At 41.2% G+C, this 27,867-nt stretch overlaps 1 protein-coding gene across 5 annotated transcripts; it reads left to right on the forward strand.

Annotated features, from left to right (window-relative positions):
* Window positions 1-1,359: 1,359 nt before the first annotated feature.
* On the forward strand, window positions 1,360-27,589 carry EEF2K (eukaryotic elongation factor 2 kinase). Of its 5 annotated transcripts, none has more exons than XM_033073937.2 (19): window positions 1,360-1,464; window positions 5,331-5,656; window positions 7,388-7,438; window positions 9,164-9,264; window positions 10,786-10,846; window positions 11,657-11,694; window positions 13,820-13,991; window positions 15,105-15,254; window positions 16,741-16,873; window positions 17,503-17,630; window positions 18,040-18,241; window positions 18,513-18,565; window positions 19,278-19,355; window positions 20,140-20,202; window positions 21,433-21,567; window positions 22,521-22,709; window positions 23,086-23,210; window positions 23,770-23,948; window positions 24,579-27,589. In XM_033073937.2, the coding sequence occupies exons 2-19, from the start codon at window positions 5,414-5,416 to the stop codon at window positions 24,686-24,688; spliced, it is 2,211 nt and encodes a 736-aa protein (XP_032929828.1). In that variant the 5' UTR covers window positions 1,360-1,464; window positions 5,331-5,413; the 3' UTR covers window positions 24,689-27,589. The 5 variants fall into 5 exon arrangements, with proteins under 5 accessions (XP_032929828.1, XP_032929833.1, XP_032929831.1 ...); XM_033073939.2 differs by lacking the exon at window positions 1,360-1,464 and adding an exon at window positions 1,510-4,268; XM_033073942.2 differs by lacking the exon at window positions 20,140-20,202.
* Window positions 27,590-27,867: the final 278 nt, after the last annotated feature.

The following is a 27,867-nucleotide window of genomic DNA, read 5'->3' on the forward strand; positions in this document are numbered from 1 at the left end:
GGAAAGGCGGGTTCTGGTGCTCATGAGATAAAAGTGCTCAGTTATTGGTAACTGCTAATATTTACCATTGTGATTTGCAGCTGGGAGATTAATAGGACCTGCACAATCACTAACATTGCAAATGTCTTTCAGTTTAAGCTCTGCAGGAATTTGAGAAAAAAATGTGCCCTTAGGAAGCAGCATTAAATGGGGATTCAGTCAGGTGTCTGCTTGACATTCTCAAACCAGGGCTGCAGCCTCAGCATGGTGCTGGATATTGGTAATAAAATTACATGTACCCTCAAATTGCAGGTGGTGTTCCTGCACACGTGTGCTGCTCCCTCCAGTCCCCATGCTGAGACACAGTTTAAGTTGTGTAAGTAATGGCGGGTTTTCCTGGCAGAGAGTCAGAGCATCTGCTCTGTGTGGTTTTAATTAAATATTGGTAATCTTCCTCCTGAAGATTATCTCAGCAGCAGTGTTTTTCTGCTCTCTTCAGAGAGCACAGGGATTGTGCATTTTTCTGTCTGTGGTGCTGCAAGAGACCATCCATCTGTCACGAAGGATGTGCTCACATCTTCCAGTCTCGGTTCTGTTACCTACTCATGGTAAAAAGCACTAATGAGGATTATTTACATGAATAAGGGATTGAACAGTAGTAAAAAAGACTGACTCTTGCAGGCTGCCAAGTAATACAATTAAGCCAGAACCTATTTACATTAATTTCCATGTAACTCATGAAAAGATAAGGAGTTTTGTTTAAGTTTTCCACAAATGCTAGCTTGAGGAAAAGCTTAAACATGGGCATTTTCAACCCAGAAAGCCAGTGTTTTAGGAGAATAATGTGGGTGCTTTGAGGAAACGTGGTCTTTAGAACGTGAAATCTGGTGCATAATACTGCCATTTCTTATGGGGAATTGTGCAATAGCGCAATTGAATTTAGCTGAAAAGACCAACCTGAAGTGCAGGCAGGCCCTGTGGTCGCTGCCCGCGTCTGCTCCCTGTGCCTTCCCTCGGGGCTGGGATCTTCGGGGGCTGCCGTGCAGTGGCTGCTTCCCATGGGAGCACCCGCCCCAGGACACCCCCTCCTTCCAGCTCCACGCCCAACAGAAACAGAAATGAAAGCAAATTCGGGTGGCTGTCCTGTTAGCAGAGCTCTCGTGTCCTGTCCTTCCTGTCCCCACTGGGCCCGGGATTCCCCTCACGGTGTTAGCTGGGGGTCCTACTCAGATTTTGATCGCTTTTCTCACAGGAATTAAGTATCTGGCAGAGTCCCGGGGCCGCTGTGGGAGCGGGAGGCGGCGCCTTGCTGGGGCCGCGGGCGGTGAGGGGCGGCCCCGCTGCCCGGCTCCCGCCTCCTCCCTCCCCTCAGCGGGGCGGCTTCTCCTCCCACCGCCTGCCTTCCCTCAGCGAGGGAGCCGGCTGCGGGGGTTGTGGGGTCGCTTCGTACCGGGCAGCGCGTTGGATTTGGGCTCTCCTAACCCGGTAGGTCCCGTCCCGTGGCGGTGCGGGGCCCGGCCCGGCGGCGGTGGAAGCCGCCTCAGCGCCGCCCGCGGCGGGAAGCGCGAAAGGGCGTTTTTAATTGCGGAAAATGATGGTCTGTAGGGTGGTAAGAGCCTGCGAAAGGCCGGCGGGCAAAAAATAACTTGATCTGTGGTATTGGGCAGCAGTGTTGCGCTCACAGCTGAAGATTGGCGTTTCGTGCATTTGTGGTCCCACGACAGTGCGCGTAATTTGGTGCCTGCGCTGTTGAAAGGTGCCAGGGGCTGTCTGTGGCCGTGGAGCAGCTGCAGTGTGCGGGGCTGAGCCCACCCTCACAGCCCGGGACGTCCTTGGGCCCAGGACGGTTCATGTTCGGAGAATTCTGCAAATACCTCAATGCGCATAAAGCATGAAGTTAATTAACAACGTGGGGTACTGAGCAAATGCTTACAAAAGGTCAGCGATAGGTAATTGTGCAGAGTGTTTAAAGACAGTTGAAATGACAAGTCTGATAATGACAATGGAAAGTTATTTTGGAAGTTCCTTTTCTGTCCTTTTGAACCCCCGTGTGTTTATTTGCAGTGTTTGGCAGCAGGGTGGACATGACTCTGAAGGGCTGTTCGTTGCCTCGCTGCCTGCAGCTCTAAAAGCCATTTGTGCATTTGTGGCCGTGCTGTGTTTCCTTGCGCAGGGTTTTGTCTCAGATGCTTCGTACTCTGAGCTGGTGCAGCTGAACACTTTGCTTCATGAATTTGCATCGCTGCTGTTTAACACTCAGACTTACCCGGTGATTATCCCAGCTGTGTTTGCAGGCAAACTGAATGGGATTTGTGCCGTGGTGTTTGCAGTAGTGATACACTGGAAGGGGCCTGTGTTAAAAGCTTCTCATTAGAAATCTGTCTTTGGTAAAACAAGGTTTTCAAAGATAGACAGTGGGTTGAGATATCTCTGGAGTTTTTTATCTTTTTACCCGCAGCTCTTGCCTAGACTCACTGAACCTGTTTTCTTGCAGTGTGTGGTGCAGATGAAAATAGAAATTTGCTTTGTAGGGGTCAGTTGGGTGTTTGGAAAGCACAGTAGTTCTGTAATATGCTACAGGATAACATAGTGAGTGGGGTTGTTCTGGACAAGTTTATGTAGCTTTGGGTCTGTAGCTCATAAAGGTGATAATACTTTATAAGGTGCATAGTCTGTGTAGTTGCTTAGTTTAAATTTTGAATCTGTGCTTTAAAAGAATGTTAATCTGAAAGGTGACTTCTCTCTTTTAAGAAGAAACTGTTTCTTACTCTTACAGGTATCCTGTTAAATGGCTTTAACTGATGTGGTATTAAACCAAAAGGGATTTAGTATTATGCGAGGGAGAGCTGGGTCATGCTTGCTTTAATGCTGTTCCACAAGGTGAGCTGGGACTTTGGTCCTGTCTTAAAGAGTTGCAGGGGGCTGTGTCTGAACTGAAACAGTGAATTAGAAGCAACTGGAGATGCTCCAGTTGTCCCTTTTGGTGACTGGAGCATTCCTGTCACCCAGCTCTTTCAGATTAATTAAAGCAGGTTTAGATGCTAAGGCCACTATAGAACTTTGGTCTAGAGTCTCACTAAACCCAGCAGTGCTTTGTAACAGCACACACCTACAAGAAACAAGTGATGCTTTAACAGCCCTGTGATGTGAATTTTCCCTGCTGTTTATCTGTGTTCACATATTTGCATGTTGTCCTTGCAACTCACCTGCCCCTGCTGGTCATGTGGCTCTTGGATGTAAAGGCAAGAGAAGGAAAAACACTTGAAACAGGTATTGGAAAAACAAAAATTAAAACAAAAAAACAAACTAGAGCAGATTAAGAACCACATTTTAAATTGTCTGCATTTTGAATCACATAGTACAAGGTTGATTAAAAATGGAATAAATTTTCAAGGTGGGTTGGAGTGGGTAGTTAAAATTACAGGTTGTATGTGATAATGCAGGCTGGCAGGCTTGGTTCAGTGCAGTCTCACTCTCCTTGTTGCTTAGCCTTAGGAAGACTTCTGAAATGAATACTAAAGATTAAATGATCAAAACACAGCAACAGTAGTAACAGAAATTCCTATGTAGTATAACTTCTGTGCTATAATGCAAAAGCACAGAATATAAGCCTTGGGATGAAGCTCAGGCTTTTTTATTAGGCTTTTTGTCAAGCAAACTGTGAGGTTTAGAGCAGTGTTTGTGTAGTTTGAAGTGTGGGTATTGAATTCTGTTTCAGAGAGCATTTTATACAAGTATGGTTCTTGCTACATACACTTCCAAAGTGAACATCACAAGTACTTAACAAGAAATATGGTTCCAAGAAAAACCAAGAGACTTTTATAAACACCATTAGCTTTAAATAGAATCTGATTTGTGTGGTGATATTTCATTTACACAAGTCTCAGAAAGCAAAATGTTTGCAGTCACTGCTGCACAAACCCACATTGCTGCTCCCTCTCAGACTGTCCTGAAGCCCATGGATCTGCTGGTGTGTGTGACAGCAGGAGCAGAAGGGAGTGCAGGACAGCACTTGGGTGTAATGGGGCTGTCCAGCGCTGTGCTGTGTCCTGGATTAGTCACGTCCTTGCAGCATCAGTTGACAGCTGCTGGCTGTGTGTGTGACAGACAGGAGGGGTTCTCCAGCACTCAGTGCACACTGGTAAGATGATCACAGTAAAAATGGCAGTGGCAGCTGAGGACACCTTACCCCACCAGGTTTGTGCCACTGCCGCTTTCCAGAATCAACAGCTCCCGTGTGGTCTTTCCTGGAAGGATAGGTGAGCATTCCAGAGCTGCTCCAGTGCAAGGTGAGGTGAGTTGGCTGAGACCTCCTCCAGCAGTGGTTTTCCAGAGCAGCTGCTGCCTGGTGGAGTGCTGGAATTACCTGTGTTGCTGGCTGATGTGTGGGAATGCTGCCCCCGTCAGAAGATCAGTAACCAACAAGATAATGTTGCTGGTGAAAGCTGCCGCATGCTAAGGCACTGTTTCTGTGGTGACCAGTTCCTCAGTTACTGGAGAGTGAGGTCTGCAGCTATGAATACTTCTGTAGGAGGGTATTCATCTTCCTGTTTCATGCAGAAAGAAGACTGAAAATGCAAAGGGTTGAGGAATAACTGTGAAGCAAAACTGAAAACCTTGGTTTGTGGTTGTTTTACGAGACTAGCTATGTGAAAATCCCCAATTTTGCTGGTTGGGTGAAGAACTAAACAATGTGACATTTGGAAATGTCTGTTTTAAATTATGTCCTGTTACTCAGCCAACATCAGGGCCAAACTTTGAATATTCTTGCTAGTCCTCTATTTTGTAGATGTATTTCCAGAGTAAACCTCCAGCTCTTCCAAGTGCTTTAATCATTCCTCCACCTCATTTTTCTGCAATGTGCTGCACTTTCAGCAGCCTGTGGGCCATTGGTTGTACGTGAGCTAAAAGTCAACTTAAATCTTGTGGATGGTGGAAAATTTTTCTGTGTTGTTCTTACAATACTCTCTAATTCATTTGACTGATCATTTGTATACAATACCCTTGAGAAGACTTGTCTGGAAAAGATTTGATAATTTGACTGTGGTGTTCGAGGTAAAACTCTCAAGTTTCCAAGACTAGTGTTGTGAAACTCAGCATTTCATATAAAGAACAATAAAAACATTTGGAGGAGGAGATAGCCAAGGATAGAATAATCCTAAACTCTATCTTCTCAGTCCTGTAGAATGCTCCTTCTCAGCAGCTCTAGCAGAGATGTTCAAAACTACATGTAGGTACTTGAGGATTACTTCTACAGATGCAAATATATTTCTTTTCTGCCAGTGTGCTGACATCAGTTCGTGCATTATTTGTTTTTTTAATAACAACTTTTTCCTTTTTTCCTCTCTCAGCCAGCTTGTTCCCCTTGTTTGCATGTGCTTTGGAGTAGTGGGTGTTGCAGTCCTTGCAGGAGTGAAACCAACCTCCTGCAAACATGGCAGACGAGGACCTTATTTTTCGTATGGAAGGGATTGATAATGCCAGAACCACTCCAGCAGACTCTGGGAATTATCTTGATGCTGATAGTGATGATGAAGACAATTATTTTATCTGTCCAATAACTGATGATCCAGTTTCTAACAAGTCTGCCAATACCAAAGTAGACAATTATTACAGCAATTTAGCAAAAACTGAGCAGTACAGTTCAAGCTCTTCTCCCAGAAGCTTTAGCTTTAAGGTAAGTATTGGCTACAGTCTTCATTGAGGTTTTGGTTTTTACTTAGCTGGCATGAGACATTTTCTAACTGCTTCATCTCTTGTAACTAACACTATTCAATGAAGATACTTACCTGTTTGTTCCAGACCTGCAGTTAATTCATTAAGCCAATAGTCTGACACTGCCATGGAATTCCTCCACTCAGTCAAGGAGAACAATTCACTGCCATTAGGATCAAACCACTTACAATGCAGTGTGTTGATTGGGAAATTCAAAAGAGAATACAAGTGGTGTAAGAAAAGTTGGGGCCTGTCAGAAGATAATTTATTATTAATTTTGCTAGTCTGTGATATTTTTAATTGGACAAATAAAATTGCAAATTCTAAAATTGTAAGGGTAAATTTTTATGCTGTAGTTCCTTCTTAGAGAGCTTTTGACATGTTGAGTTTCATGCTTGGGTGTGAAGCATCACACTGGCAGTAGTTCCTGGCAGTGTACACAAGCAGTATCTGACCTTTTTGGGATGAACAGCAGCTACAGCATTGCAGGGAGGTCAGAGGGGCTGTAGCTGGTACTTCTTTGGCAGTGTCTCCTTTTCCACTTAGCTCCCTTCACACAGTCCAGGCCAGGCAATGGAACCTCAAGTGATAGCCACTTTGTAGCTTAGATATTTTAAATAAACATAGTTGTTGCTAAACTGGCATGTCTCTTAGATTTTCCTGCATTTAATGTGTTTTATTAACACATTTCTTACTACAAATATTAACATTCATTTAATAGATACTCTAAAATCTTGGTTATGCCTAATGCATGCTTTAATTGTGAAAAAATACTGGGGATTATTTCAGTCAGATAACATAGTGAGTAACACACTGAAAGTGAAGCTGGCTTGTCTGCAAGAAGATTTTTGCCAAAGCTAGTTAATAGAAACATTAAAAGGTACATATGCCTAAGGAAGATAAGGAGCAAAAGCTTAGTATAGAAATGGGCCAGATATTGGTGTATGCTAAACTAAGCAAGTTAAGACCTGATGGGGAGCTTAGTCTTCATTTGTGTGTACATTTTAATATGTACTAAACACTTCCCTCTGGGTCTGCAGTGCAGTTTCTGAGTCATGGTCTGAGATAAAACTGATAAGGACTTCAGAAATTGCAATTATTTCCTCCTTCCTGTCATTTTGCTTCTGCAGAATGTCTGTACCCCTGTTTTGGTCTCCACCACGTCTAGTTTGGAATTGTAGCTCCTATCACAGATAAACTTTGTGTTGAGATGTGGAGCAAGCCAGTCTCCATCTCCTGTTTAAGCTGCAGGGATGGTGACTTCAACACAATGAAGCAGACAGCCAGGGCTGAGGACATCCTAAATCCCACAGCCTGGCCTATCAGAGTCTGCCTGTCAGACCTCAGAGCTAAGGAAAGGCAGTGTGGGTTGCTGATAATGAAAGGCAGAGCCAGATAGAGAAGTTGCTGTTAACTCTCTGCTTTAAAGAGGACTCAGCAATATTTAATTAGCTAGTTAATAGGCAAGACCCTTTTAATAAATATTTTCTAATAAAAAAAATTACCAACTTACCTCAATAGGTTTATTCACAGGTGTTCTAAGAATAAGCTTAAATTTGGAATATAAATTGAAGAGTGGCTTTTAACTGGAAGTTTTGGGGTTTTTTTACTAACAAAGAGAACCAAGACTCTTTGTCAATAATTTGTCTTATCACATGTATTTTCCTGCTTTCATGTCTCATGGATCCCTTAGAATGACACACAACATCGTTCTAAGCATGGCTCTGTGGTTGACCATGGTCGGGTAGGTTAAAAAGAAAATGTCAACACCATATCTAATAGATGCATTATGATTTTGGTTTTGTTTTGGCTTTTTTTCCCCCTTTTATGGACTTTTTTGGTTCATTATTTTATTGTTTGGGGGGACTGATTGCATCAGCCCATAAGAGTCATCAAGTCAAACCTAAAAGAGGTATCTGTTAAATGGAATAATACCCATCCTGTGTTCTCCACCCTGAAATTTCACTGTATGGCAGCCATATGCCTCCAGCAGGAGAAAAATTGCACTGCTAGCACCATTTCCAGGAAATCTAACTAGTGTTTGTTTGAAGATTAGGATACAGCTTTTGTACAAAGCACCTCAAGAGATCAAGCACAAGTTATTAGCTTATTTCAATTATCATCTAACATGAACACAAATCACCTTTTGGCGAGGAAATCTACACAAGAATGATTTGCTGAAGCTGATCAACCAAGCAGTTCTTGTTGCTGTCTCTCCTTATTTCTGTCATAGGTATTTAAGTATGGAAATCTCAGGTCCAATAAGCTGTCATTGCATGACCTGAGGCAACTTCATTTTCTAATGAAATGTGTAGAAAATCTTTCTCATCTAAATAGTTTAAAATAGTTTTCTTCAATGTAGTATTGTTTTCATTTTGTGTTATTATTGTAAGAAAGGGGTGCATTTAAATTGTTTGTAGGTATGTATAGTTAAAAGCTGAAATTCAAAATAAACACAAACATTTAAAGTTTAGCTGCTTCAAAAATTTCCTTGATGCCATTGCTGACACAAATTTATAGTGTATTTTTTTATTAAAAAAGACTGTGTTAATTCCTGAAGATAAAAAACAAAATAATTCCAAAATTTTAAAAGCTACTGTTTCTGCACACTTGGAATTCAGTCAGAGAGGCAATAATAATATCTCAAAACTCAATACTTCTTTATTGGCAGGATGCAGAGTGCTTTTTCTCCTGCTTACTTTGCAGAAGGCATTTGGCACATCACAGGATCATATCTCCATTTTTCTTGGAAATATACAATGTCAGAGAGGGAGAACAAAATGTTAAGAGTACAGCATCCAAATTGGCTGGTACAGAGAGGCTGTTTGTGCTTCAGAAAACTGCCTTGATATTTTACTCTTGACTTGGTGAACATTGAAATAGCTACTTGTCTGGAATTGTTATGATAATCAATTTTTGCAACATTCTAATTTCTTCTTTCTCATGCTAAGCACAGTCTGGAACCCTTGGGTTCACAGAACTTCTTACTTCATCTATTTTGTTTCTTTAGTGGACTTTTTTATACTTACTCTTATGCATGCAAAACCAGCATATGCTGCTATGTATGAAAAGCTAAAAATCAAAACAGAAAAAGTGAATTAATATCATCCAGGAATGCCTTACTGCCATTTGCAGAGCATGTTACAGATATCTGCAAATTACAACAGGTTTTGTAGATTATGTCTGGTATACACTGTACTGTGCCAGATCCTGTTCAGTAATTTTACAGTGGTGCAAATTGGACTGAAATCTGTGCTTTAGATATCTGAGCTGGATTTCATTATAATTGAAACTATAAAAAGATCACAGTGGTCTTTAGTACTACCTGTCCCTGCTCTGAGTGTAGTGCTTTGGGGGCTTGTGTAGTTGCACATCTCCATAGCATTGGGATCCTGATGTGCTCTAGAAAGTGCTGTTTTTGTGAGCTGCTGCTGATTATAAATAAAGTGCCAGTCTGTAACTTCTTCAGGAAACCTGGAAACATGCTATTGAAAAAGCCAAGCACATGCCTGATCCCTGGGCAGAATTCCATCTGGAGGACGTTGAGACGGAGCACGCGACTCGTTACAGGTCTGTGGTTCTGCCTGCCTTGATGCTGGTGTTAAATAGGACTGTGGTTTGTACAAGGGCTGGGTGTAGAGCAAAACACCTGGCTGAAGAATTTTCATAATGCCCAAAGTGAGTGGGTCTTAACTCACTGTCCTAGGAGTATGTAAATACTGCACATCATCAAAAAAAAACCTTTCAGCAAACCATTGTCACACTTTCTCTCCCACCTAAGCAGTATCTAGAACTTTAACTGTGTATACAGAAAACAAGGCTGTAAAATATTTTCTGGTTGATTTATTAATGCCATGAATGTAATCTAATAAGGAAATTAATCCTAATGAAAAAGCAGCATACTTAGTTTAAACAGTTTGGGAAAGAAAGCAACATAACCCTCCATGACTTGCCCAAAATAGCAGTTTCAGTGTTGCTAGTGCATGCAGTATTGTTGCATGTGGCTGGAATTTCAATATAAACCCCAGAATAGCTCAACGTGGTCTACGTGCTAGAAGGGAGTTTGGCCCTGAACTGGTTTCAGTACTTTTAAGATGAGCTTTGCCAAAATATTTACTCTACTGACACAGGTTTCTGGGAGGAAGGGTTAGGGGTTAGAGGCCAGTTAATCACCACTTAGCATCAGTGTTTGGGGAGGGCTTGCTTCCAATGCCATACCAGTCATGCAGTGCTGCTCTTCCCCACAGAGTATGTCTGTCCCTGGTCAGCCACACAGTCCTGAAATAGTTTGCATATTTTAAAATACAAATAAGTGATAATTTTGATTTAGGGCTACTCAATATCCTGCTAAAAAGAGATTGCTCTGATACTCCTATTTTTTCTCTTTATTTGCTGCAAACTGGGGTGATACATGATACATAAGGGAGAATATGGGGAGTTCTGCATGCATGAATTACTCTGTGCAGGCTGGGGGAACCAGGCTGGAAACAACCATGTGCTGATGACTCAGCTGCTGTGGTTCTCTATTTTGCTTTGACTGTGTTGGGATGTAAAGGGATGGGGAGAAACCACAGTCATAGTCTTTGCATTATCACAAGGTTGTGCAGGGACTTGCTCCTCCCCCAGTGCAGTTCCTAGCCCCACTGCATCTCACAGCTGGTGCTGCTCGAATTCTCCACAGCCCCAAGGCAAATACCCAGCCAGAACCAGGCTTGTGCAAGCTCAGGGTTGGGGGAGATAACTTGTCCAGTGTGTAGAGCTTGGTGAGGCCCTTTCTGCCCCTCTGTGCTGCCCAGGAATCACAGAGGAGGTTTAACTTCAAAGCAGATAAAATCTGATTTGCAGTGTTACAGAAGTTCAGATTCTGCTTTGGAATCTGCTCATTGACAGGGGGGTTCAGTGTCTCTTCAAAGAGCTAAATGTATTTCTGCTTGCCTGCCCAAAATGAGGAGGGCCAGAGTGTAGTGGGAAGACTGGAATCTTTTATGTGGGAGTGGCAGCAGCACTTTCCAGAGTTACAGATAGGTGCTGGAAATGGGGGGATTTGGGTTCCCTTTGCATTTTTCTGAGACTTATCTCCTGATTTTACAGGTACAATGCAGTTACTGGGGACTGGGTTGAAGATGAAGTCCTTATCAAGATGGCCTCTCAAGTAAGATCACACTGTCCTTCATGTTTACTAACAGCAAGTTGGTAATTTCCTTTCTGTTCCTGAATAATGGCAGCAAGATTTTCCTCATAGAAATTCTGAAGTCTCAGTGTAATTCTTTTCTCCTATCTCTTTTTCTTTCTATCCTTCTCTCCAGAATAGAGTAGAAAATGGAGTCAGACCTTCCCTGTGAGCAACATGAGGCATTTGTTCCATTCCCAGTGATTTCCCTTCCATGTTACCCCTCCCATTTCCTTCTGGCATAATTTCCCTGCCTGGCACTAGTCCTACTATTTTGTGTGCTCCCAAATAATTTCTGTTCTTAGAATGAAAACCAGCTGAATTTTCTGTATGTGAGGGTAGAAGGCACTGTCATTTCCCAGTTGGTTGAGTGTTGGGGCTGCCTTGCTCTGTGCTGCTGGCTTTGTATCTGGCATCTGGGGAGATGATGATCTTTTTGGCACATCCTATATAGAAGCCTAAATGCAGAGAGCATGAAGTCTGTGAGGCTTCTTTAGGCAGTCACACAGAGCTGACTCTACTGGGGACAGAAAGCAAATGGCTTATTTAAAAGATATACCATTTCTTCATGGGATATTGGTGGAGGGAGTTTATCCAGATGCCTTTCCCCAGATACCTGCTTATACTACCAGTGGGTGTTCACTTTTCCTTGAGGAAATATTTTTATAGAGCCTGTGTGAAAGCTGTTTTCTGCGTGGTGTAAAGGGGAAGTCATGGTTGTGTTTCTTGTTGGTTAGAAATCAACTTTGTGGAAATGGCAATGCTGAGTTTTTGTTTTTTTCTTTTCCCCAGCCTTTCGGCCGTGGAGCAATGCGAGAGTGTTTCAGAACGTGAGTATCTGCCCACTTCACCTTTGTTGACCTCCTTGCAGTATTTTTTTCTGTGGTGGCTGGAATTTCACTTGAATGTAGTGAAAATTGTGTAAAGCTTGACTCCTTTCTAAAAGGCTTTGCTGAGGGGTTTATCCCTCTTTGTGTGACTCCATCTGCAGGGAGTGGGGTTCAGAAAGGAGAATATTCTCTGAATGTTCCACTTCCACCATCCCTGGGAGGCAAAATATTCATGAAAGTACAGTAACAGCCACTTAATTTCTGTGTTCCCTATGTGCTAAAATAGCTTCAAATTTGATATGAGCTCATAGGTGTGTGCAGCCTGGAGACCAACTTGAGTCCTAGAGTTAGGCAGAGAAAAGAGAGAATATTTGGATGGTGCAACCTCAACTGGAAAAGCCTCCATTGGTGAAGAAGGTTATCCTCCTAGAGTTTGCTTTGGATCACTTATACCAGAATAATGTTCTGAGTAAGACAGAATTTGAGCACTAACAGTTGTGCTTCCCAGAAGGATAAACTGGGGGGAAGACAGAGGAGGAACTTTTCCTTCCTTGGAGGGTGCTATCAAATGTTATTGTGGGGATCAGCATCCAGCTATAAATTGGTGTGTGCTAGGAGATTGCCCCACCCCTCCCATGCTCTGGAACAAATATTTCCTGGAACATGTACGTGTGTGTGTTTAAAAACATTCCCCTTTCTTCCCATATGTGGAATCCTGAGAAATTGCACTTCAGGTGTGGTTTCAGCTCTGGAAAGATAGACGCTCCTGAAAGATGGAAATGTGATGTTTTGAACTTGAGCAAAAAGGAAGAAAAGTAACCCCTCAATGCTCCAGTTTGGCATTGTTTCAGTATCAGTTCATGCTGGTGGCTCTGTTCCTGCAAAGCCAGCTGGATACAGCAGTGAATGAAGCCTAGGAAGCAACAAATCAACAAGTGCCTGCTGACACTACTTTTAGTTCTTGTTGCTTACCAAGCTCCCTATTACACAATATTTTTTGAGTAATGCCATAAAAAGAAATTTGTTAGCAGTTTTGCGTTAACCTCTAGGACTAAAAAGGCATAACTTGAATGCTGGCTTCCTACTGCTGGGTTTCCCATGTGTGTCAGTGGTACAGTGAGATTTCCCATCTGGAGCTCTCTCCTAGATTTTTGTAACTCTGCAAGTGTTTAGTTAAGACGATGACAACATTAGCTGCCCATAGCCCAGTGAACCAATGTGAGGATGTTGACTTTAGAAAAACATGAGCTGGCTTGTTTTATGCAGAGGAGTGTGTTCCTTCAAGAACTGGGAAGGTTTGGGGTCTGGCTAAAATTCTTACCTCATTTCCTTGTTCATTCTTTCCAAGGCCTCTGTTGCAGTGACTGGGTGCCCATCTCTGCAGGAGGACAGGCAGAATGAAGTTGCTTTGCCTGTGGAGTGTCCCCTGTACCAAGCCCTCTGCACCAAGGTCTTGGCAGGGAGAGGAAAAGGAAGGAGGAGGAAGGGTTGAGAGTTTTAGTGCTGCTACTAATTAAAGCACCTGCTTAATGCATTTGTTGGCAACCAACAGATCCTTTCTTATCAAAGTTTTCCTGTGCTACACACTACCACCCCCCTGCCCCAGCCCCCCTGCTTTGAAGGGATATGTGGATTAAAGATTTGCACATCAGGTGCAGTTTTGCAGTTTTCCTTCTGGGAGTATGTGGGTTACTGAACAGTCACTGCTGTGTGTTGAGAACCAGCAGATTGCATTTATCCCTGGAGAGGTTTCTCAGTTCATATTTGAAAGGCCACTCCCTGTTAATTTCTGCATAAAATAATTGTTGACTTTAGAACAGGTTGTTGACCAGGCATGAACCCTTCATACTCCAGGTTTGAGAGGAACAGGAAGGGAAAGGAACTGAGAAAAGGAGAAAGTTCAGAGCACAAGTAGCTGCAGCTAAACCAAACAGTTTGGCACATCCCAGCCACTCCTATGGGATGATTCATTTTCCCTTGTCCCCTTCCTGTGCTTCACATTTCAGGTTAGAATACCTGGTAAATGACTGTGGATAGTGCTCATCTTGGAGCCTGGCAAGGAAATGGGAAAGATTGAATTAAAATCCTTGGGTTTCCTTTCACCAGTGATTGATTTGTCTTTCAGAAAAAAACTGTCCAACTTCTTACACACTCAGAACTGGAAAAGTGCCTATAATTATGTTGCCAAGCAATACATAGAGAGTGTAAGCAGGGATGTTTATTTTGAGGATGTTCGACTGCAGATGGAAGCAAAACTCTGGGGAGAAGAGTACAACCGGCACAAGCCACCAAAACAGGTACATTCAAAGATCTGGCTAAGCAAAAACACAGTATTGTCCTTCTCTTGGGTTAGTTTTCAGACATAATTTAGCAGGAATTCCTTGTTCACATTCCATCACTTTTATATGCTCAGATAGATTCTTTTGCCCTTCTGTGTTTTCTGTTAAATAATACCTGATTTTGAGTGGAGTAAATACAGAAATTGCTTTATATTTCCAGTACTAGGGGCTGTGTGTTTGTGAATATCTGACTGTCTTCAGCTATTGACTGAAAACCAAAATAAAATGATGCTTGTATTGCTCTCTCTGATGTGTGCCCAGCTGCTCTTGTGATAAACAGAGATGTCACAGAATTTATTGCCAGTAGTCTCAGCAAGCAGTCTCCAGGAAGGTAGATGCTTAAATCTTGCACACCCATCCAAACATGTAACTAACATTGATTTTTGAGAAGAGCTGGAAACCTGCTGGAAGCAATTTTAATGGCCAAAATGAGTGGCTTTGATATGTGGGATATTTGCATTGCCTCCCATATGAGGGTTAGTTAATAACTACCTGCCTCATAACAACAAGATAAGGCCTACAGTGAAGTAGGAGGAGAGAAGACTACAAATCTAGAAGTTTTAAATGCCATGTTGGAGAAAATATATAAAATATATAAGTAGAGTGAGAGTTGTGATGGTTTCTGCTTTAGGAATGTGTGTGGGACAGAGGGAGAAGGTGAGGTGGGATACAGAGATAGCTGAACAGTAGATACCTTCAGCCCTTCTCTGAAAATGCATTTCTTTGAGCTGTGCAGTAGTGACTGTGTTTTGCTGTCTGGGTGCAGACTCTGCAGAGTACTCTTAAGGTACTCACAAGATAAAATAGAAAGCCAGCACTTGCTAAGAATTTTTTCAGAGAGGTTTGTTGCAGAAGTGAGCTGTTTTGAAGTAACTGCTTTTAATTTATGGAATTCCTCCAATAACTCAAGAAGCACATGACTCTTCCCCCACCCCCTTGTTAAACAGAAAGATCTTTGCAATTGTTCAGATTCTTGCATTGGGAAAGTTTTCACAGCTGGAGGATTCACACACACTTTGATCTGAAGATAAGTGTTCTGTTAGTCACTGTTTATCTGCTTTCCCTCCCCAGGTGGATATAGTGCAGACCTGTATTATTGAAATGAAGAACAGGCCTGGAAAGCCTCTCTTTCATCTGGAACATTACATTGAGGGCAAATACATCAAATACAACTCAAATTCTGGATTTGTGCGGGACGACAACATTCGTCTAACTCCTCAAGTGAGCCTTTGTTTAATGCCTTCCTTTGAGTCTGCTGCAGGGAATTTCTGGGCTCTCTCCAAAGGTCTTGCATTACTGCCAAGAAAGGAAACTGCAGGCTCTGCAGTACAATGCCAGATTAATTTCTCTGTTTGCAGTTTGTCTGCCCCTTGCTTGAGGCCTGCTCTTTCAAGCGCTGAGTTGCTTTTTTATTGGATTTCAATTGATTACAGTTGAGTTGAACAGGGTTAATACTCTTTGGAAACCTTAAGCCCTTTGACTAATTAAATTGCAGGCATCAAAATATTTCAGACTTTCTTCAAATTGAGGCAGTGAGAGAGCTCTCTCATGCACTGTGTACTGAATAGTCTTTTGGTGTCTCACGTAATACACAAGAGGTGGCTGGTATCCAATTCATGTAAATAAATCTAGTCTATTTGCATATAAAAATGGAGGTTTTTCCAGCTGCAGCCTCTGAATAGCTGAATCTGAGATTGTACATAGAAATACAAGTACAGATTTCAAGTGATTCTTGAATCCTGTAAAATAAATTTAAAATACTATTGAAAAATGCAAAGTCGTCAGTGTAACAAAGAGGTATTTTACTGGGCCTTGAGAGTTTTGTTCTTTACATTTTTCCACTATTTTAAAGGTGTTTTTCATGAGGCAGAGAGTTTATGTTCTGGGCTGTTGTTTGTGCACTGAATCAGTGCTGTGCTTTCACAGACTGGGAACGAAATGTTCCCTGGTATTTGCTGCAGTTAAAATGTTTGTCTATCACCACCAGTCAGCTCCTCCAGGCCTGGCAACGCTTTTTTGGAGGCCTTCCCAGAGGATTCCTAATATCTCAGCTTTATTCTAAAGAGAAGGGCTTTTTATACCTGATTCTTGGAAGGTGTTTTTTCAAGAGCACAAATATACATTTCATTGTCTGATACACAAATATAGACACAGAGTAGTTGCTCAGAGGGATCACTCAAAGGGAAAGAAGAATTTGTGGGGATGCTCACATTTATTTTTTTTTCCCCCAAACTGTGGCAGAGCTAATGCTTGTTGGCAGAAGTAAGCAGTGTCCCAGAGATGCAGAGCTTGCAGGTTCACAGGCACAGCCAGAATGTTTATACAGAAGTTATTCTGCACTGGCTTCAGAGCCCACTGTTTTTTCTCTCTGCCAGCCAGCTCCCCACCACCTAAGGTGAAGACTATAGTGGAAAACAATCTCTAGTACAAAAATGGGGAATTAAGCGATCTCCTTTCCCTGCCTGTGCCCACTGCTGCTTTTCACCCTCCTTTTTTTAGCTTCTCTGCAAGTTGGAGCAGGTTGGAGAGACAGGATACTGCATCTTTTTAGTCTCTCTTGCTGCTTTCATCATGATGTTTGTACCCATGGTATTTCGCTGATAGGGTTGTCAGACTTCTTTTCCCATTTATAACAGGGGAATATGTGTTGCTCTTTCCAGTAGATGATGGAAGAATGTTCTCAGATATCTTCTGTGCTTCTTTCCAGGCCTTCAGTCACTTCACCTTTGAGCGCTCAGGACACCAGCTCATTGTTGTTGATATCCAGGGAGTTGGAGATCTTTACACAGACCCTCAGATCCATACAGAGAGTGGTTCAGATTTTGGAGATGGCAACCTAGGTAAAATCGATGATTCTGTTCACTAAGGGGTGCTTCTCTTTTCTTCTCAGCTCTGTTGAGTAGCCACTGCACTGGGTGAGCTGGCACATTTCTGGTTTTGCAAACAGCTGGAGAAGTCCTATTGTAAGGAGTCCTGTACAGGTCATATAAGGGCAGTCTTAAAATGAGAGCTGATCTTGGCTCATGTCTCCTGGCCTACTCCTAAACAAGTAATGTAAATAAGTAATTTCTGCATTGTGAGAACAATATTCAGGGCCTTTGATTTCCTTGCCACATTGCAGGAGTGGATATAGCTGAATGCAGAGATGTCTATATATGTCTATATATGAAGTTGTTCATAGGACACTGCAAGCTTTGTAAGCAGGATCAAATCAAGGCATATTTCTCAGTGATGCAGTTGGATTAGGTTTTTATTATATCTTGTTCATAGTAGCCTTTCAAGACTTTTCACACTTCTTTCATGCAGAGAGTGAAAAGCTCTTATAGGTGTTGAAATGGAATGGGTTAGGCTGTGTGCTGCAAAGCATTTTCTCTCTTTTTAGGAAAAGCTTTGGGACTTCAGCTTTTAATAAGTAAATAGTAATATAAAATTTGACCCTTTTTGAACTTTTTTTTTTTTAATGCCTTAGGTGTTCGAGGTATGGCCTTGTTCTTTCATTCTCATTTCTGCAACAACATCTGCAAAAGCATGGGACTTGCACCATTTGATCTTTCATCCAAAGAGAAAGATGCCTTGGATTATAATAAAAAATTGCTTGTAAGTGTTTGATGAAAAGGTAAACTGTAGCTTTAGTTAACAGGGAACCTTGTAATGCAGTGTGTATTTGGGACTATGTGGATCTTTGAACGCTGCAAGGATTTATAAGTTTTGGATCTCACAAACCTGATATGCTTGTTGCAAATTGATCTCAGATTCAACTGATTTTGGTGGGAATGGGACTTGGTGTAACACTTGGAATGAAACTCAGTCCTAAACAAAACTCTTTCTGACAGTAAAAATATCAGGGCTTGATATTTCATTGCAGTGTAGAACTTAGCAAAGAAATACTTCTGTATGCATGTATGTATTTATAGAGGACTCCTAATAAACATTCACACTGGCTTGTATAGCACTTTTAGAAGACACAGAAGGATTATTGACAGGACTTTGTTGTTGATTTGCCAAGGAATCTGCTCAAACAATTCTCCGTGGCACAGAGGAGAAATGTGGCAGCAGCCGCGTGAGGACGGTGTCCGGGAGCCGGCCCCCGCTGCTCTTCCGCCTGTCTGAAAACTCTGGGGATGAAAGCATGAGTGATGTGGCATTCGACTCCCTGCCCTGCTCTCCATCCTCTGCAACCCCTCACAGCCACAAGGCGGACATGCTTAGTGAGTGAGCCTCATACATCACCTCTGGGGGGGTTCCTTAACATTGGACATGTCCTACTTTGGTTTTGTCTTACTTTGGTTTTAAACAGAACAGCATTGATTTAGTGCAGAACACTTGTTTCTAGTGCTCATCTTTGAGCAGAAATAAAACTGAAAGTAGATAATTAATGCACAGATGCTTCTGTGAAAAAAACAGCAATAAAATGATACCTACAGCTTTTTCCTCAAACACGTTATCCTTATAATAACAGCAAATATTTTTTTCTCCTAGATTGGCCTGTGTTCAGTGAAGTAGATAACTTGGATCACCTTGACAATAAAAGGGTGAGTGTCTTGTCAACAAAAATGAAGTTGCAGTTGCCTAATGAAATGTATCTTTATAGAACTTCCCAAAGGTTTTGTTCATGTAAATATGCTCTGCCTATTTTTATTGTTGCAGATCATGTTACCTCTGTGCATTTGCTGTCCCTAATAAAGGAAGAAATATTTTAGTATTTATTACTTTGCCAGCAGATATTTATTTGCACCTGGGTGTATTTTAACAGGTCCTTAAAGCATGTGCCTGTTCCCCTGCCTGCATATTGTGTTTTGGATGCTTGTCCCAGCTGCTATGGTATTAAAGCTAAAGAATCCCTGTGGATTAGGTCTCTGCAAATAATGGTACCATGGAATATTGGAGAACCTTGCCTGAGGCAGTGCAAGAAGTTTACAGTTGGCATTTTTCAGTGCTGGGCCTTAGTCCAGCTGTCAGTTACTGGTTTATCACTGAAGCTGAAAACTATATTTAGTGGATTCTTGATTTGATAAAATATGCAAGTCCTTGATTTGTTTTAGTGTATATAAGGGAGAAGACAATCTTGAGACTACTTTATATATCATTAAGTCCTGCTCCTTCTGACAGAGGTAGCACAATTATTTTCATCCAGTATAACCATCCAATATTTTTCATTGAAAGAGCAAACTGCTCTGTGAGAAGTGTCAAGCTGTGGTCCTTACAAGGTACAATCTAATGCTGCCCTTTTCTTGACTTCTGTAGGATTTTGAAAATGGTGGAGACAGTGGATATCCCAGTGAAAAGAGAAGTGAGACAGAAGATCTGGATCATAGAGAGAGGGTAAGAACCTGACTGGTATAGCAGAGTTTGCTCTGTTCATACTTAAACTGTTTTTGCAGAAGAATCTTTTTTTTTAATCCTTCCTGGTTTAGATCTGATCCTAATCTATACTGTGAAAATAGAGGAAACAGAGAAATTCCCCCATGTTGCAAGATTCCTTATTCTTGTTGGGAATGACACTCTTACAGAAAAAAATGATTTGTAATTAGTAGCTTAATTTCAAATATTATATTTAATTAGATGATGTTGTGGGGTTTTTTTAAGTATTACATGCTGCATTTAGGAGGTGTAGCCATCTTCTGATCATGTGGGATCCATGAATATGATCTGCTTTCAGACCCATTTACTCTTTCTACTTTGTATGGCTTGAAATATTACAGAACTTAATGTTGTCAGGTAATAATATGGAACCTTTAGAATTCCTGGGGGTTAGTTGGTTACCCCTCTAAAATCCAAATTCTTAAATAAATGCTTTGTGATGTGGAGGTCTTAACAAGATATTTAATTAGAAGACAGGAAAGAGAATACTGCTTCCAGAGATACCACTCCTTTTGTCACCTCCTTTGGCAAGGTGTTTGTCATGGCATCTCCAGGATTAAAGCCCATGTGTGCCAAGTTCTTTATCATTTTGGTATGTTTCTTAATACATTGTGGTATCACTGAAAGAAAAGTGTCCCATGGAAACAGTTTTGGTCATTGTTACTATTAATTCTGCAGGGTAGGAGTAGTCTAGAGAACATCAGTTCCTGCAAATTGAATGATGCAAATCTTTACATTAACGTAGGGCCATTCAAACAACAACCGGAGGCAGGAGTCTGATGAAGACAGTTTGGGAAGCTCTGCAAGGGTAAATAAAGCAGAAATGTTCACAGACTGAGTTTGCTGCTCTGCTTGTCCTTTGTCCCACTCATCTGCCACCCAACCACATCACTGAACCAGATGTTGGTTTCCCTTCCTTTTCAGTACAGAAAATGTTTATTAATATCAACTTACCACTCTGTTATTTCCTTTTATGTTTTGTTTATTTTCTCACTGAAGAAGTACTGTGAAACAAATGGTCACCCCTGTAGCTGACCTCTGTCATAATTTAGTGATTATGCATGATTTTCTCACTTTAAAAGAATTACAGCTCTGTGGATTTTTCTGCATAACTAAATTATATTTCCTCTCTGCACCTTATTTTTGGAATTCATCCTGTATGTAGCTGTATGATTTCTTAAAAACTTGCAGTGTTTGAAACAGATACACAATGAAGAGAGCTGCTGTCACCTAAGTGACTTAGGAAAGACCAACCTTGTACACTTTCACAAAAATACAGCTTCTGTGATTATTGGTCTTGGGTATAAGCCCAAATAAATAACTACTGTGAAAGGAAAGGAAAAATGCAACTTTGACAACAATTAATAATTAATTTAGATACAGTTTTCAGAATTTTATTTTAATTATTATATATTCCTGTTTCAGAAAATTGAAACAACTTTAACAGACTGAAGTTCTATGCTAGTAACATTTCCTGTTGTGTTTTCTCTGTGTACCTGCAAAGGCCTTACTTGAGACAGGATTGTTTTCAGCTTTTTCCCACCTATCCATTATGTTCAAAAATTTCTTCATTTGGGTTGCTCCTCCTGAGAAATGCCAATGCATGTATCTGTCTGTAATCTTCTGCATTGTTACATGTCATTTTTCTAGAGCTCTAGAATGCAAGCGACATTTAAAGTATTGGGAATGGAAATTCTGGACAGAAAACTATGGGTTTCATTTTTTTGTGCATGGATAGCTTCAGTGCTTGCAGTGTGACTATTTAGTTGCTTGTTTTTGAACTTCTGATTCAGAACTTTGAGATGATTCTTCAAAGTGATGATGTTCAGATTAGAAGTAGAGGGGTTTAATCTATTTCTTTCATGAAGAATAGTAACCATTTATTCATCTACTAACATGACTTTTGAAAGCTGAGTTTTAAAATGCAGTATTTACTACTAAGTAGGAATATTAATAGAGGCTTTGATTCCTGGAAGATAATCCATATGGATGGGAATTTTCATTTTGAATATAAATAATAGTATATTTCATATTTCAGATCAGTGTGGAGAAATGGAATCTTTACAACTCTTCCAGAATCCATATCCACAGACCATCCTGTGTTGCCCAAGAAATTCAGAGGCTCAATGCACTAGAACTTGAAAAGAAAATTGGGAAGTCAATCCTTGGAAAGGTGGGATGTACCTGCTGATACTGTTTTATCCAATAAGAAACATCTCATATTTATTACTTATTTAGAGGTTGCCCTGCTTGCATTTATTTGTGCAGTTAAAAATAACACATCTGTACCTTTCTGTCACCTGCCTGTGTTGTGTAAGGGACATCTGAGTTCAGAAACCCATGAATTCTATCTGCTTTTGGCCTTGCAACATCTGGGCTCCTTTGGGAAGAACCCTGCTGTTGTTAATCTGCCTTTCCAGAGGCATCACACAGGGAAGCTACAGTGGGATGGGTGTGTGTGCCTGACCCACATACCTTGCACACTGGCAAAGCTGAGCTCCTGAATACTGGTGACATGGATTGACTCTTTACTCCAGACTGTTCCAGATAATGCAAATGTGAATTAAGTTTGGGGTTATGTATGGCCTTAAGCCCACTCCTAAAATATGATGTAAATCTTTCAGAATACCCTGGGGGCCAAAGGTGTTCTCAAACCTTTTGATGTAGGAAGAAACCTATTTTTCACAGAATCTTTTAGGCTGGAAAAGACCTCTAATGTCATCAAGTCCAACCTCTGTCCAATCACCACCTTGTCTACCAGACTGTAACACTAAGTGCCATGTCCAGTTGTTTCTTGAACACCTTCAGGAACAGTGTTTCCACCACTTCCCTGGGCAGTCCATTCCAATGTTCTACAACCCTTCCCATGATGAAATTCTTCTTGATGTCCAGCTTGAACATCCCCTGGTGCAGCTTGAGGCTATGTCCTCTCATTCTGTCACCAGCAGCTTGGGAGAAGTTGCTGATCCCCATCTTGCTGGAACTTCCTTTCAGATAATTGGAGAGAGTGCTAAGGTTTCCCCTCAGCCTCCAGGAGTAAGAGGACCTGGTAAAATATGAACAGAAGAGTTTTGAAGGATCAGATCCCTACATCATCCTGTGTCTCTCCTGTGCAATTGTGTCCAGGTTCACCTGGCCATGGTTCGCTATCATGAAGCCGGGCGCTTCTGTGAGAAGGACCAGGAATGGGATCAGGAGTCGGCCCTGTTCCACCTGGAGAAGGCTGCAGACTGCGGAGAGCTGGAAGCCATCGTTGGGTTAGGCCTCATGTGCTCTCAGCTGCCACATCACATTCTTTCTGAGGTCACTCTTGAGGTATGGAAAGTGCCAAAACGCAGAATTGTGGTCCATTGTAAAAATAACGTAAGAGCAGCAGGAAATGATGATGAAACAAAAATCGTAGTTAGGTGTTCTGTAGCCTCTTCAGAGAAAATAGATCACTTTGTAATTAAGGATTTGGACAAAACAGGAAAAAATACTGCCTCTTTCTGGTTTTGCCAGCAAATTACTGCATGCCTTTGGGAAGCTTCTGAAGCCACCTTTACTGTTCAGCTGCTTTGTTTCTTGTAGGTGTGCCAATTTCTCAGACATACTAAATGCTTGCTGACTTACAGAAACTTCATTTAATGGTAGAGAGATGCAGGGATGGTTTTAGAAACATGCATTTTAAAGGTTTTGTTTCCTTTACTAGAATACAAAGGAGAACAGAAATAAAGGATTTAATTACTTGCTTAGAGCAGCAGAAGCTGGAGACCGGCCTTCCATGATTCTGGTAGCAAGAGCATATGACACAGGTGTAAATCTTGGCGCAGACAGGTACTGTGAATGGCTGAGTAAGTTAAGTTAACCTGGTGGTACCTCACTGAAGCTGGGACAATGATCTTTCTGCTTTTGTATTTTAGCATGTCTTTGTTATTTACATAAGTTTTCTGTTTTGCACAAGAATGATACTCTTTAAATTTCCCACTGTCAATAACATTAAACTTTTAATTGAAGTTCGCTGAGCATTCTCAGTGTGCAAAATAACTGAGAGAAGACTTTGCAACTTCAGGTTTTTTTCTAAATTGGTTACTCTCACAAATACAAATGCCAGACCAAAACTATACAACTGATAATGAAGCTCAGACTCTAGGGTTCAGCCAAACACTTCAGTCTGATACTTGTTCCTGTAATTCCTGCATAAAGTGACCCCAGCTTTATTTTGCTGTAGTGACCTAATGCTGCAGTGCAGTTAGTGAGTCTCCATGAGACCATTTGCTTTCTTGGAGAGCATCAAGGCTCTGAGAAGCCAGTACAAATTTGGATGCTGACTCCCCAATGTAAAGTACATTTGTTTCCTAAGGGAACCATCTTGAAATATTATTTCTGACTTCAGAGCCCAGGATTGGAAGGAGGCACTGCACTGGTACAACGCTGCACTGAACATGACTGACTATGATGAGGGAGGTGAATATGATGGCACTCAGGATGAGCCCCGGTATCTGCTCCTGGCCAGGGAAGCAGAGATGTTAATGATGGGAGGGTTCAACCTGGAGAAGGATCCACAGAGATCAGGTGAGGTCTCATTTTGTTTCTGTTAACTCTAATCTTACTTTTTCTTCCCTTCTCCCCCAGCATGTACCCCAAAAATAGATTTCTTGCTTCAGCTGTTGCAAAACAGAGCGGGTCAATACCTTCAGGTTTAATGGTGCTGGGTGTAACAAGGCTGGTAATAGTGAAAGATCCTGGCAGGGACAGGGTAGTGGGTGGTGCTTGATGCAATCTGTGGCACACTGAGTCACTGCCAGGCAACCTTCACTCACTGTGAGGTTGCTCTTCTGGGTCACTCCCTTGGGCTGCAGGTTGCTGCTTGTAGTTGAAGTTGCACCCATGACTCCCAGGCCCTACACAATGTTCTGTTAGTTGCTGTGTAACCTACATACTAGATGTCTGTCAGGGGGGTCCTACAGGCTGGTCCTGTTCTCAGTCCTTCCAAGTGCATTGGGGAGCCATCAGCACCCAGTTATATAACTTCCAACTTGAAGAGCAGAGGCCATATTCCCAGCTGATGTAACTCTGGCACTGTTAAAACACACCCATACATCCAGCCCTGTAATTTGACCTCAATTTCTCCCTGTGTCCTTTATTTGCTTCAGGCTGAAGCCATGTTCTTTCTTTACATAACTGATGCTGTTTCCTCCCTAGGTGAGCTTTACACAGAAGCAGCAGAAGCAGCCATGGAGGCCATGAAGGGCAGACTGGCAAATCAGTACTACCAAAAAGCAGAAGAGGCTTGGGCAATGATGGAAGAATAACACTGAAATTAAGCAGTTCTTGTATATAAATTTTTTATACACTTGCTGCATTTGCAGCTAAAAAGATGTATTTTTATGTGATGTTACCAGGTTGGTTTTTCTTTGTATTTTAGTTTTATAATTTTTTTGAAGGTAGAAATCTAAATGTAAGTAGTATGTGCCATATGCCATAGCATACTTCTGTTTGTGTTTTAAAGCTGTAATTACACACACTTGGACCTTTTGTACTTTTTTTACTGTTAGAACTGAGGGGCCTGTTTTTTTTTGACAAAAGAAAATGAGGCCTTATTATTTAGGCTTTACATGTCCTGTTTTTTACACAGCAAATGATCAGTATGTTTACATTTTTCTTCTCCTCCCCACATACAGAAAAACATCTTCTTAAATTCTCAGCATAATTCTTCATAATTTTTGGTGTATCTCACCAAATTTGCACATGAACATAAATTTCCAGTTTATGGATGCAACTACTGATGTTAATAAGTAATCCCATTCTATTTTGCTGACATTGTTGGACAGTTATTCTCAAATGAATTTCAGATGGAATCCTTAGTTTGGGGAGGGGTAGGGAAGATGATTCAGATTGGCAGTGAGAATATTGAGGCTGGAATGTTTTATTCATTACCAGCATTGCATACTATACCATTAGAAAATCATTCATGATGAGGTGAGGCATCCAGCTACCTCTCTCATTTTCACATTTTGCACCATATAAAAGCTGAGTTGTATAAAATTCTACTGATCTTATATTTGTCCAATGATGTAAAGTAGCACGATTTGTAATATACGGGTAATTTGAAGTTAGTTTTACAGTGGCATCTCAAATAGCAGTGAAGCTAGATCATCTCACTTAAGACCACATTTTCCACCATTTCCAGATGGATGTTTGAAGAGGAGATGTTGATTCACCTATTTCTATGTACAGAAAACAATTTATATGGTTTAAGTCTATTTTAAAATGGTATTTCATCTGCGAATGCCATTTAGAGAAGAGTTTCTCATTAGAAAGGGAAAATGTTATTACCCCCAAACACTTGAATTTATGTCCTCTGCCTAATCCTAACCAGTGAGGGGAGGACAAGTACCTGGTGGTATTATCATTACATAGAGAGAATTTTCTTCTAATCCAGTGTTTTATTCCAAAGCTGCTGTGCCATCTAGATGGCTAGTACAGCAGCTGTTCCTGTTCCTTGGTTGTGGTTAACAGTCATTTGCAGGCGGTTTAAGATGGAAGCCTCTGCCTCCTTGGCCTTGCATCTCCTGAGGTGTAAATTGATGTGCACAAGGGGCAGCCCCTGTGAAGTGCTGTAATGCTCACCACTTCAGCCAAGCTCTTAAAAGCAGGTGTAAAGCTAAGCAGGCTAAGAGATGATGCAGGATTGATTAGGATTTCTTGCATGCATAGCCAAGGAGTATTAAGTTCTTGTAAAATGCAGAAACTGTTCAGGGAACAGAAATCAGTTCTTCCTTTCCTGTGCAAGTGCCTGTCACTGGAATCAAGTTGTGTTCCCGTTTTCTCTTTTTTATGGCAAGTGGATCTTGAATTGCTGTTTAGACAGTATCCAAGGGAGATGTCAGTAACAACTGCCACTGTCTGAAAGGGGTGAACTCCTGTTGATTAAATGAGGGTTTGAATCCATTCTAGGAGGGAAGGCAAAGTTACCCTTGGATGTTGTGCTCCTGGCTGGTGCTGTAATCAGCAGGCAGTTGTGGCTGTGAGCAGCCTTGCAACACATGGCAACGTCCTTTTGCTGCAGATTGCTGAGATCATGGGAAAGTAGTGCCCATGGCCTTTTTGTTTTTTGTTTTCTTTTGAGAGAGAGGGTGAAGTTCTTCACCCGTTAAAGGAGGAATGTCTCATTTCTCAATCTCAGTTGGTCTTAGGTAGTGAGGTACTAAAATGACCAGATTTTTGTACCTAATATTTTTTGTACCTAACATGGTGAAATGGAACCAGAGGACTGCAATTCAGATGAATGTTTTCAGTGCCTGTCCAAAGTTCTGCTTTAGATGCCTAAAGCCTGTCTGGGATGTGACCTTTTTTGCTGTTTCAGCTCACAGCATTGAGGTACCAGCTGTCAGTGAAAGGTGAAGACACTCACCTCTGAAGACAGTTGAATAGTCTGTTTTGTGCAGAACCTGTACAGTGTAGGGACTATAGCAAAATCAGACAAAAGGATTTGTTCTCCTCATAAGGTGCCAAATCTTTGAGATTTTCCTTGAGAAGGAAGCATGTGTGACAACACCACTACCCATGTAGGGAGGAGATTGAAAGTGCCTATCCAAAATGTGCATGCAAAGAAGGTAGAGTGTAATTGTTGACACTTCTTGGTGTAGTTTAATTTGCTAAATTCAGTAGTTGCTGACTGCTCTTTGTAGATCTGGTATGCAAATGGGCACACATCTCAATGCAAAAATTATTATGGTTATTAATTCTTTGTTTGCAAACACTACTTTTTGGTGATGAAGTCTATCTTGTGTCCTAAGGTGTATCAGATGATTTGGCCATTCAATAAATGGGACTGTCAATAATATGAAAATGGAAATTGTTTACAGAAATATTGCAACTTATTCTGTGATATTCTTTTGAAGGGAAAAACTGTATATTTTAAAGACTTTTGCAATGATATTGCTTTATGCTATATTTTTAATCTATTCACAATGAATAAATAAAAATCTGTATTTTTTAAAAATGTGAAAATAAATCTGAGACTCAGCCTGTAAGAACTTACCTGAGTTCAGTGTTTCCAGAAGTCAGTGGGAATATTGCTTGGGTAAGGAGAGTGAGATGGAAGTCTTTGTATGTCAGACAAGCAAATACTGTTTGCCTGCATGGCTTAGTCCTCTCATTCACTTTGGGTTCATTCTGGCTAGTCAATAAAATTGTTCTTTTTGTCACTTTTCTCAGTAGAGTTGTACTCATTGCTTGCTTTTGTTTTTTGGTTTTTTCCTTGATAAATTGCCAAAATTCAATCCTACTATTGCAAGCTTCCAGAAATCCTCTCTGTTGTTTGTATTATTCCATTCCTGATTTCATTCCCTTTCAACAGTCAGAAGCAACTAACCGGGAGGAAATGATTAGATTTGGAGCAACAAAATCTGTTTTCCTCCAGAAAACAAAATGGTTGGTGTGCTCTCTGATTTGCATTTGATTACACATGTAGTGTCTGTAACCAATG

Source organism: Catharus ustulatus, chromosome 16 (assembly GCF_009819885.2).
Source record: "Catharus ustulatus isolate bCatUst1 chromosome 16, bCatUst1.pri.v2, whole genome shotgun sequence".
NCBI classification, from domain to species: Eukaryota; Metazoa; Chordata; class Aves; order Passeriformes; family Turdidae; genus Catharus; species Catharus ustulatus.